The sequence below is a fragment of the Plectropomus leopardus genome, chromosome 12, assembly GCF_026936395.1.
Source record: "Plectropomus leopardus strain MGB_pleo_1.0 chromosome 12, ASM2693639v1, whole genome shotgun sequence".
Classification (NCBI taxonomy): domain Eukaryota; kingdom Metazoa; phylum Chordata; class Actinopteri; order Perciformes; family Serranidae; genus Plectropomus; species Plectropomus leopardus.
The window spans coordinates 9322959-9335646 of NC_142187.1; the positions used below are offsets into that span (position 1 = coordinate 9322959).

Below are 12688 nucleotides of genomic sequence, written 5' to 3' on the forward strand. Positions count from 1 at the left end.
TTCCTTATTATCAGGACAGAGAGCCTCCCTGTCTCAGCCTGTCTCACTCAGGCCTGGTACTCACTGTTTGCCCGACCCACCACAGCTTCATCCAGACATCCCTATACTCTTAAAAACTTTGATTTTTTTCTCCTCATGCTGACAAAAGGTGGTAGCAAGCAGTAACATTCAAAACTCCAGGCTTCTGTGTGCATGCTAGGTCCATGATTTTCTCCCGTCAGTGCTGCTCCTAGAACTGAAAGAGCTGTAGCTGCACTGTTACAAGGATTATTAATACTACAACTACCATGCTGCTGTTATAGTGATTCTTTTTAGTACTACTTTTACTGCTGTTACAGTCACCTGCTACTAACGCTTAGCATCCGCTATCACTGCTGCTTCAACTCCCACTTCTTTATCTGCTTTCAGGGATGATATGCCATGAGACTGAGTGTACCAGAGCAGCTTCTCCCTCGAATAAAAACAGTGCAATGCAGTTCATGGCATAAATATAAACAGTTTTAATGTTTTATGTAATGAACTGTTTAACACCCTTATGCATTACATTAAAAAAATCTTTTATAGATGTCTTGTTTTGTCCGAAAACCCAAAATCTAAATAAATAAAATAAAAACAATTGAATATAAGACAAGACAAAGAAAAACACCAACTACCACATTTGAGAAACTGGAACCATCAAATGTGACAACTTGTGCTGAAACAATAACATTTAGAATTAATCAGAATGCAGATTGATTTGCTGTTGATTGACTAATAAATTGATTAATTATTGCAGCAATTGTCTATTTTTTTCATTTTTAATTACATTTTGCCTGGACAGCAGAGTTTTATGAAACCTCCAAAAATATGTTTTTATTCATACAAGAAGATTCAAGTGAAAATCGAGTTATTTCCAAATCTTATAATAATTTAGAGAAGACTTTATCCATATCACCATCTCATGCTACTGCTGTAGTTACTGGTACTGTTGGCATCACTTTTGGGCTTTAGTTATTTTGAGCTTGCCTCAGCGCCGGCAACAGCGGTGGCATTATGTTTTGGGGTTGTCCATACGTCATCTGTGCATCTGTCCGTCCACCAGACCCATTCTTGTAGACCTGATCTATGAAGATTACTGTGAGTCAGTTTCCTCAAACGTGACACAGATATCAATGATGAAGTGATAAAATATTGGTGATCAGAGGCAAAGTTACCATGACCTCACATAACTCAAGAATACATATGCTAATTATGACAATCACGTAAATGCATTATATGATGAAATTGTGAAGTGATGACTTCTTAAATGCAGAAACTAAAAGGTCATAATTTATAACTCAACGTCAACAGAAGGGGAGACATTTGGTGAGATACTGAATTTGTGGCACTATTCTTGGGTGAAACTGTGTTGATTATGTAGATTTTCTGTGCTTCTGGGTTGTAGGTCACTGTGACGCATCAATGCTGAATATACAGCTTCTTTACAGCAACATTTGTATTTGAAGCAGTGTTAACCGTAATGTGTACATATGAGTCTGGACAGACATGGATGTAAACAGTAAACCACGAGGCAGTAATTCTAGTATAATTGCTATTTCAAAAACAGTTAGACGTCCTGTTCACGTACTTCTGTGTACTTTCATTCTGGGGCTGTTTTCCATGATTTGTGCTTTTAATGGCCATGGCTTTGGACATTGCATGGGTGCCCTCATACTTTTTACATATTGTACTAATACTGCCACTATTCCTCCTTAAATTAATGCTCCATCACCACTGCTACTTAACATGCTACTGCTGCTACTACAGCAGTTACTATATAATAATTGCTGCCTTTATTGTTCCAATAATGCAGTTGTTATCACCAGTGTTAGCTGCTATGACAGCAGCAATAACCACAATATTTAGCAGATGTCGGGCGTGTCAGGTTTGGGTGCTGTGATTCAGCCTTGCTTATTACTGCAGTGACTTGTGCGGAGGTTCCTGTCTGACAGACTCAGTGACTTCGTGTTAATTATGTGACTTCTTCCTCCACAATCTGGTCCCTCAGGTAACCCCATTGTATGCTGAAGTATATTAGCCTCATAACTGGGTTAGAAAAACAGGTTAAGCTCCTATTCTAAATATGAGAATCCTGGTTAACTTGGGAGGATTTTTCCTTTTCTGGAATCTGTATCTGATTGTCAAGAGCGTGTCACTGCCTGCAGTGTTGGGTTTCATCATCTGTGTAAACTGAGATTTCCACATCATTTTGGTTGTAATGCCAGCGAATACACTGTGGAGTGCAGCACCTCCTATAAGGGTTAACATTACGTTTCTTTATACTGTTCTTTCTGTACTTGAACAACTGTAAGACTCGGCCTCAAGGTCTGAAAAGTCAGTGTTGACAGCTTATTTTCAATAATCGATATGCTGGAAGGACTGTCGTGGTGAATTTCCAAGTCTATCTTTTAGACTTAATCACAGTTTAATATTTTTTATGGGCTTGTAATGATCTATCTGCATTCTTTCTAAAAAAAAAAAAAGAGGTTACTGAGTCATTAACATTTCATACAGCTGCGCGCACAAACACACACACACACACACAAACACACAAGGACAGTCACAGTAAAAAAAAAAAGTCAGTTCAAAGTTCAAAATGCAGGATGACTAACAGTTAATTTGCTGTTATTAATTCAAAATTAAACTTGCCTGCCTCATTTGCATCACAAATGAACAAATGACGCTTCAGTTGTAATGTGTTATGTTAAAAGACCAATATAGATAGTCTTTGAGTATTTTTAAAATCTCAGATCAATTGCTTATTTTTAAATTTTTTTTAGTTGTTTACATTGCCAAGTTAGTAAACCTTAAGTGTCTTTTTTACTAGCTTTTTTCCCCCTCCAAATTGATTCAGATACTGAAAAATGACTCCATCTAAGCTTAATTAAATTAAAGCAATACAAGGAGATGTTTATTACTGCAGTCAAAGCTCCCTTTTTTGTCAATCTCACCTTTTTTTTAATGGGTTTGTGTAGATTTTCGTCAAATCTACTGTAGCATATAACAGCTATTTATTTCTTAGTAATGCCGTTTCCAAAGTACTTTACCAAATATTTCCTGGCTGTACAAAGACTAACACAATCTGCCCGGCTCTATTGATTATTAGGTCAATTGAATTTCAAAGTTGGGCTCCTCAGTTCCTGCTGCTGCTCTGCTGACTCATCACGCCGTCAGTGAGGAGCTAATGTAAAGAAGACGAGCTCAGTGTGGGGAAACCTCAGAGAGCACTTGTTACAAAAGTCACAGAGATTGTTTAACACCAAAACTTATATTTTTCTGCTGTAGTTGAAAATTGTTACATTTATTATATGAAGGCGAAACTTTTTCCTCAAAGCATAATTAATTTAGGTTTTGACTGATTTGGGCTTTTTAAACAGATTGACTCGATTAATTGCAATTATTTAGTGCCAGTATTTTTTTCTTAATTCTAATGCAATAAAACTATACACGAAAAGACGAAATTTCCATCATTGGTTTGATAGTAAATTCTTCTCACATTTCTCAAAAATGATTACTTTATAGATTGTGTATTTCCAGACAAAAATGACCCAAACCCAGGCACTGCTGAAATAAAGCTTAAAACTTAGGCTTAGTACTGTTTGAGAAATATCTTTTCACAGTTTCACCAGAAAACATTAGCTTGTAAATGATGTTGCTGCAGGAAATTTCTGGTCTTTGTGCAGCTGATTGTTTCCTTAAAAAAATGTGCTGTGGTGAGAAGAAAGGTCTGAAGTTGACTCTGAGTGTGTGCCTTTTCGTTAACGGAGCAGGAGATCAAGTTTTAGCTCTTAAGTAAACAACTCTTAATCATGTTTCTTCTCTTTACTTCAGTTGCTGGACATCAATTGGACAGGACTCACAAACATGCTGGACATTCCTGGTGTCAAGTAAGTAACTGCATGAAATGTGCTGTGGCTATTTTCAAGTCTCATGACTGTGATGTGTTTGTGTCTATTTGAATGTCTGTGTGTCATCAGTTGGCCTGTGCATTCATTGATTTTAATTGGTATTAATCAGTTTACTTTGCTGCATTAATCCGAGCAGCCACATCCTGAACACACACAAACAAACACACACGCAGACAGAGCTGCTCTCTGTAAAACAGCCAGCCCGTCCCCTGAGGAACTGTGTGAAGCCACCTGGCCATCATTATCAAAGGATTGTGTGTGTGTGTGTGTGTGTGTGTGTGTGTGTGTGTGTGTGTGTGTGTGTGTGTGTGTGTGTGTGTGTGTGTGTGTGTGTGTGTGTGTGTGTGTGTGTGTGTGTGTGTGTGTGTGTGTGTGTGTGTGTGTGTGTGCGTGCGTGCGTGCAGTGGAGACATGATGTCATTACTGTGCTTATTTTGTCTCCATGTGAACGTGCTCTTACACACTGTGTATATCCTATGTTTGGATCACAGTGCGCTATTTGCAGCACACATTGTGCACACACACACACACACACACACACACACATACGTATTGGTCGCTTTGACCTTTGACCTCTGACCTCTCTGGAGCAGTCTGATGTCACTGTTTCTCATTATTTCCTACAAAAAATAACGCATAATGAGCAGTTATCATTGTGGATCATTATTCAGCTGTAATGCTCTTTAAAAGTCTATTTTCTGCTCTAGATTATTGCATTGTGGGAATATTTCAACCTCATATAAGACTGGATGAAAATATTATTATGGTTTCAGTGAGCCTTATTTTCCAATGCAAACATTGGGCACATTATGAGGACAATGAAATGACTTCAGAGTCGATGAATTCAGATTTCTCACTTAACATACTTTACAGTGAAACTGCATAGTGCCAACAGAGTGCCATATTCAGTGTGACATATAGTTTCTCTCTGTGCAATCATTTTATATAATAATCACTTGTCATTGGAAATGTATTATCACGGAAACATCTAATCATTATTCATTCTTCTTACTCCACAAGTATTTTTACGAAAAACAAACAAAATTTATGTTTGCATTCTGTGTTACTCACCTTGAGGTCTAACAAAAGCAAATAATGTATTTTTCTCCTCCTAAAACACTTGCAAAGACAATTGTCCTCAAATATGTGAAAACAGAATCTTTTACATCCATGTTCGTCCGTGCAGTGCCATTAAAAAGGGACTCACACGGTATCTAACACTCTTTATACAAGCATGATTTAGCTCTTTTAAATTGGTTGACTGATTCTTTTTCTGACTCTCACTTCAAAACATATGCCTAAACTGAAAACATATTACAGTCTGAGCAGATGTTTTGGATGTAAATTTGTATGTATTTGACTCGTGCATTAAAATATTGTGTAGAAATGCAGTAAAAAGCTTAAATATTGTAACAAAAAAGTTTGCATATCGAAAAAAGAGAAGTTGCTCCTCTTACTCTTCTGAAGAAGACAAACTCTCACTTTTGCTCAACATTAGAGGCCTTACCATTACATAAGAAAGCCCCAAATCTAAAGAATTTAAATAATTGGTCAGCGATATACTTTAAACCATTGTTGGTGTTTTTTAAACTTTGATATTGTCTGTCTTCAATATTGTAATCTTGCTGCGTCCATTAGAATATATTTGCATAATGTTACAGTATCTGATGGAAACACACGCTCATTAAAGCTTTGTTTGTTGTTGAAATTCAGCTATCTCACTTAAAATACTAATAGAAACATAAGTAGAGTCTTTAAAGCAGCAATCAGGAAAGCTTTTATGAACCTGGTATATTTTGGAATTACTGTTGCATTTCAGCATATAGTACAGAAAAGTCATTCTTGTGAGAAAATATCCCATGATTACTGCGAACCCTTAACAGTTGGAAAACTAAAAACATGCTGAGCACTTAGTGCTTTATGGAGCGTGCAGAAGCACATCCCTCCTGCATGGTATAATGACAAAATGAAGCCGGTGCTTTGAAGAGATCTTCCCAGTGGACACGCAGCCTGAGCGGTCTATCAGGCTCTCAGGCTCTTCTGCAGAAACCATCACATTAACCACTGGATCACAGAATGGATTATGACCTTTATTTTTCCCCGCTAAGTGTTGGTATTTATAGAAATGTCATTATGAAAGGAGAGCTTCTGCAGACAGAGATGTAATGTTGGGTGGATTAAAAGGAAACATTTCAAGACGGGATTTCTATCACTTCTGCATCAACCTCGATTAAGACACTGCAGCAACAAAGTTATAAAAATGCACAAAGACATTACAATGTCTCCATTGACAGGTATAGTGTACAAACAGTCCAAAAATCTGAAGCTATTCAGATTTAAAATCAGCAAATGTTTGGCTTTTTTTTTCTTTAAAGAAAAAGAACCAAAACAAGTATTTGATAATCAAAATACAGTAGTTGCCAGTTCATTTTCTGTAAGCTGATGAATCGATTAATCAACTAGCAGTTGCAGCTCTAAAAATGTCTTTGTAATCTGCATGTCAAATGCATTGCAAGGTGATATTGCTAACCAGAAAATAAGGGTACAAGTCATGGATAATAGGTTTGTGTTTCCTTTGTGATGAGAATTGTTGGAGCTTAAGTGAAACCAGAACCCAGGGTCCTGTTCCAAAATTGAGAAAATCCCATTAAAATCCAGGTTGACTTGAATAGTATATACATTTCAATAAAACAGCTCCACAAATACAAAACCATACACATTTGGTTGTACCAGAGCCAAGAGCAGAGGCTACTAACACCATCATGCTAACATGCTAACAATGACACCGCTAACACTCTTATGTTAAATAGGTATAATATTTAACATGTTCAGCATCATAGTTTTAAGTGTTAGATTGCTAATGTTTGCTAATTAACACTTTTTTTTTTACAATCACCAACATCATTTTGTCCATTCTGAAGTCACATTTTTATAACATCCATCTGACAAAAAACCCAATGTTCAAAACTTAGTATATAGTATATAGTATAATATAGTATAGTAACAACAGCAGCCCAAAAACTATATATAAAAACAGGACTTTTTCAGTTGTTTGGTTCAGTATGGATAACAAACAACACAGAGGAGCTGAGAGTGATAAAAATAATGCGTGGAAAAGTGGACCATTGTGTGATGTCGGTGTGTTGCTTTGTTACAAGTTTAGAAAATTGTAATTGCAGTTGTAAAAAACCTGTAAAACAAAGCACTGCTGAGGCTGATGGGCTTGTCATTCGTTTTGCAGTTATTTTTCAAAAAAACAATTAGAGAAATGAAAATGTGACCTGATGATGACACTAGATTGAAGGTGAAACGATTGCCAAAGTTGTTACAGTTCATCCTGAGGGGAACATGACTGTGTGAACCAAGTTTCATGGCACTCCATGGTTGTTGAAGAATTTCACTGAAAACTAGAAATATGACCCTTATGGTGTCAGGAGCTCACCACAGACACAAGGTTATTTGTTGGTACAAGATTTCATTCCAGTCCATTCAATAATTATTGAGATATTTCAGTCTGGATCAGTATGGAAGAGCAACATAGAGCCAAGCAGCTAACTGAACATAACAAGTTAAACCTGACACTGCGACGTTCATTTTAAAAAGCTGAGTCTCTCCGAGGTTTTTGTATGACTGTTTATATTTTTGATCCAATAGATTAAGTCCTAAAAGAAGATTGTTCACACCATGACAACACAGCCTGTAAGCCAACGTGCAGGTGCTGAACACCCCGTGCTGCAGAGAACTGTTACCACACTGCTGACTGTGTTCCTCCATACTGACCTGTTGCTATTTCCTGTTAGTTTACTGTTTGTTTTCAGCAGAGAAACTCACTGCGGTTTCCAAAAGACTCCGCCCTGTGAAATGTGGCTTTCCTTGTTTGACTAGTTTGAAGGAAAACACCAGAGTGTGTGTGTGTGTATGTGTGTGTCTGCACTGATCGAGTTAAAGACCTGCCCTTGCCCCACCCTCCTCGCTCTTCCTGTGTTGGTGTGAGCGTGCTCATTATTTCCTCAGTGATGATCGGTATTTGGCCCTGAAGAAGCAGGAAAACCTGAGGTCACCCTCAGGTGTTTAGTGAGTGAGCAGACCAGGAATCAGCTAAGATCAACTTTGCACTCATATGAAATTCTAATCTGGAACTGACCCGGGTTCAGCTGTTTCAGGGGGAATTTACTGATGTGGTGAAGCTGCAGCTGTTTTAATGCAGTTTGCTGCTGCCCTCTAGAGGAAATGAAGCAAAATATCAGCTAAGCATTGTCCATATCTGCCATGCAAAACTGTGCAAGCTGTGTGGGCAACTTTATTATTCATTTTTTAAGTCTTACTAGCTAACAACAAGCCATACAACCTGTTTATCTGTTATACTCTGATTAGTGAAGGAAATCTATGCGGATAAGTCTTATGGATGGATTAGTCATATTCTTTTATTTTGAAAGTAATGGAAATTGGTTTTCTCAGAGGATCACTTTGCCCAAATCACACACAAATATTTTTTTTCTAATTCAGCCTCTTATGATAATATCTAACCATTCAAATAGAATTGTGGTTTCATCCACCCAATTTTTAACATTTTCACCAGTAACATTTCTGCATTTCTGTGTTTTATTTTCTAAATTTAACAATAGCAGCTGTCACCATAAAAAATGCTGACAGGGTTAGAGTAACAGTGTTTCGGTTAACACTGTCACCATTTTTTACAGGAACTATATTTTTCAATATTGATAAATCTTACGATCACTACACTTTCTCTGGAATTTTAAACAGCCATAAACCCTGCTCATTTTGGTGATCGTCTGACTTTTGCTTTAACAGCATCACAACATTTGGGGTTTTTTTCAGTAAAATGTCGACAACTTTTGGATGGACTGCCATAAACTTTGCCCACAGATTAAAACACAGCCACGGTATAACTGTTTAAACAAAATTAATCTTACGTCTGCGAAATGTCTGAGAAATGCTGAGAATTTTCAAGTGATGTTTTTTTTTCTTGAAACGGTTAAGATATTCTGCTTTAATACCATGTATAACAAAGAAAAGCACCAGTTTTTTTTCCCCACCATCTTCGCTAAAGAAAAACAAACAAAAATAATTAATTGATTATCAAAAGGCTTACCAATGAATTTTTTCATGTCCCCAAATAATCAGCTGAATTTGGAAGCTCAAGAATAGTACAAATTAAAAATGCAGTACACCAAATTTTGTGTCCAGAATAACATTAACACTGTTACTCATTTTTAGCTGCACAAAATTAATTCCATACAACACCTTTTAAGTCTGTATGGCTAGATACAACTTAGAGCTGAGAAGTTAAAGTTCAACTCTCACTCTACCTGAACACATCTGTATCTGCCAAATTTGGAACAATACATTTATATTCGCATGAGATATTTCTGTTTGTGTTTACTCTGTCAGATTTAAATGAAAAACACACACACACCTTTCAGAATTTAACAGCTATCTAAAACATGTACCCTTTCAACCCTGGGCATGTGGCATGCACGTGTGACTTTCCTTCTAACTCATACCACACTACTGCTGCAGTATCCCGTGTCAGGCTGCCCTAACACCAGCTGTGATTGCAGCACAGGGTTGAGTGAGTCTCAGCATACATGCTGGTTGTTTCCTGTTAGGATCAGTCACGAAGCTGCAGCCCTCGTCTTTCAACATGCATGTATCCTTTATAAATAGTGTCTGTAACCGGAGAGGAGTGTGTTGTATGTGTCAGTGCGCACTTGTTGATACACGTGTGTGTGTGTGTGTGTGTTTTGAGCATGTGCAAAGCTGGTCTGTAAATATACAGACAGCTGCAGATTTGAAGCCAAAGCTAGAGATTTTCTGTTGTCGCCTTCTCTGGCTTTTCATTCGTAGTATTTGCATCTCCTTTTTTTTTTTTTTTTTTTTTTTTGCATATATTGTTATTGTTTTTCATGTTTTAAGATGATTTTTTTTTTATAATTCTCCATCTCTCTGTCTTTTTACCATCTCCACTGTCTCCCTCCACTCTTCATCCCTCTATCTCTCCTTTTCCATCCACCTCTCTCAGTGGTTTGTGTGACAACATCATCCAGGACATCATTTACAGCTTCGTGGTCCTGCCCAACCGCATCACCATCCCTCTGGTGGGAGAGACCCAGCTGGCCCAGCTACGCTTCCCCATGCCCAAGGTAACACATACACACACACACACACACACACACACACACACACACACACAAAAGGGAAATAATCATCTGGTGCATTTCTAGTTGTTGATAACAGTTCGTTTTTCGATTAAAAAAAAACAAACACATCCCAAACTTTGCTTTTATCATTAATGTCTGAACTTATAGTAAATCATACAAAAATGCCCCTTGAAACAGGACCCACACAAAGCTGTTGGACTGTTCATCACCAGTTTTATTAGTCCTAAGTTAATAGTCAACGCCTGAATTTGATTTGACATCTAGCCCAGGTGCAGTAAAGTCAAATTAAAGTTATTTATTTAACCCATATAAAATCAAAGATGGTGCGTCTGTTCTTCCTGTCTTTTTTCCTCCCTCCTGTCCTGGTCCAGACTCATCTCACGCTCTCTGTTACTCGTCTGTCTCCTCAGGGCGTCCTGAGGATCCACTTCATCGAGGCCCAGGACCTGCTGGGTAAAGACAAGTTCCTAGGGGGGCTCATTAAAGGCAAGTCAGACCCGTACGGAGTCATCCAGGTCGGGACCCAGCTCTTCCAGAGCAAAGTCATCCACGAGACCGTCCACCCGAAATGGAACGAAGTGTACGAGGTGAGCGGCGCGGTCTCACAGAGCTGGCATCAGTCTAGATTAAAGTGGGAGGAAATTTGAGAGTCCATGTTTTTTTTTTTTTCATTAATATTTTCCTATTTTTAAACAAGCTTTATTTCATTTTGGCCTCATGCATCCAATGATACATACATTTAACATAAATGAATACATCCCATAAATAAATAATGTTCCTACCTGCAGAGTAGTAAAGTGATAGCACTTTTAACAGCTTTGTGTGTACAATTTGTTTATTTGTATTTGCAGGCGTTGGTGTACGAAAACACAGGACAGAATGTTGAGATTGAGCTGTTTGATGAAGACACTGACAAAGACGACTACCTGGGAAGGTACAGCTTCTGTTAAGACCGTTATTTAAAAAACACCAACTCTACAATTCTGACTAACTACTGTCTACTTATCACTACCATACTACTTAATTTTTTTTTTAGGAATGATTAAGGCCAGACATTGTCATGGATTTTGTGTTTTTCACAGTGTCTCCTGTTCTCAGTGCTTATGGCTTCTTTTGAAACGATTGCTAGAATAATTGATAAGCAGGTATTTAAATAATCGCTCAAATCATAAGTTGACAAAAAAATGCACTAAAATAAAGTAAAAAAATGATCTTGTCTTAGCTCCTAAAATGCGAATGTTTTCTACTTTTCTCTGCTCTACATGATTATAAAATGAATATATATGGGTTTTGGACTACTGATCGCACCAAAAGAGACATTTGAGGACTCTGGGGACTGTGAAATTCATTTTACAGACTAAAGAATCATCAATGACTGAAAAAAATATTAATCATCACTGTTATATATTGAATACTTTTGAATGACTTTTAGTTGTGGCCCCGAGTATGACATATAGCACTTGTGAGTAATTCTAAATTTCAGATTCACTGTGAGTTTGTCTTTGTCGTGTGCGCTCGGATCACAAGTTGACAACACTAAATACATGTGTAAAAGACGCGTTGTGATCAGATCACTCAAACCACTCACTGAGGTGGTCTAGGATGCCTTTGTCCACATATGTTTTGTAGTGTTTTGCTGTCAGCGCACTCATGCTCTAAAACTTGCCTGTTGTATGACGAGTTGGATCAAGTGTTACGTGACCTTCCATGATTTTGGCTGTAATGACACAACACTAATGTGGCCAGCAAGTATGTAGCCATAATAACTGTACAAGGGGTCCTTTGACCACCTGAAGTAAGTGACAAAACTGATTTATCACCAAAACACATCTTAAAACCAAGTGTTAACAGGGCCATAGTTTTTGTGTTTTATGCATTAAGCGAATACATTAATGTTTGGTGCATATTTTGTTTCTTCTGTCTTCTACAACTCATATTTGTCTTGGAGAGTTTGCACTGTACGTAATAGGATTTCACACTCCATTTACCTCATGGTAGTTTTTCATCAAAGGACATGGCCTCCGAAAATGATGGGTGAATCCACCGTGGTGTTTAATGAGTGCAGCGTTGTGTGTCTGACTTTAATTTTCACCAGAGCCCATTAAACGAGCCGCCTTGAGGAACAGTCTGTCGCGACACCGCAGCCAAACTGCAGTGTGATGAGTCAGCCTCGCTTAGTGAAAGTTTTGTGTTGTTTGTTACTTGTTTTTCAGCCTGATGATCGACATGGCTGAGCTCCAGAAGGAACAGAAGGTCGATGAGGTAATCTGCATCTCCTCCTCCTCTCTGTGCCTTCAGCACTCAGCTCCATTTTTTAGACTCAAATACTTTGTTAAAGCTGGAGACTTATAGTGGCATCTTTACTCCTGTGTGCTCATTACTGTGGTGTTCCTACTCTGCACACACAAGAGGTCACCTGTCACTCAAACCCTGTGGGTGGCTCAGATGTTTATTGGATTTTCTCTTGATAAAGTTTGACTTTTTGTCAGATTTCCCCACTCTTCAGCCATGATTTATATTCAGCATGATAATGCTTACACCAGCTACCCAGTTCTTCTTGTTAGTTTCATTTGAATGTTT

General features: G+C 37.9%; 1 protein-coding gene across 4 annotated transcripts in view; it reads left to right on the forward strand.

The window, feature by feature from the left end:
* The window catches only part of esyt2a (extended synaptotagmin-like protein 2a), a 59919-nt gene that overhangs the window by 30618 nt on the left and 16613 nt on the right, over positions 1-12688 (forward strand). For all 4 annotated transcript variants that reach the window (XM_088085035.1, XM_088085036.1, XM_042497791.2 and 1 more), the window contains exons 8-12: positions 3850-3905; positions 9970-10090; positions 10519-10695; positions 10960-11042; positions 12322-12370. In XM_088085035.1, coding sequence (XP_087941161.1) covers positions 3850-3905; positions 9970-10090; positions 10519-10695; positions 10960-11042; positions 12322-12370 — 486 coding nt within the window. The remainder of the gene's footprint in view (positions 1-3849; positions 3906-9969; positions 10091-10518; positions 10696-10959; positions 11043-12321; positions 12371-12688) is intronic.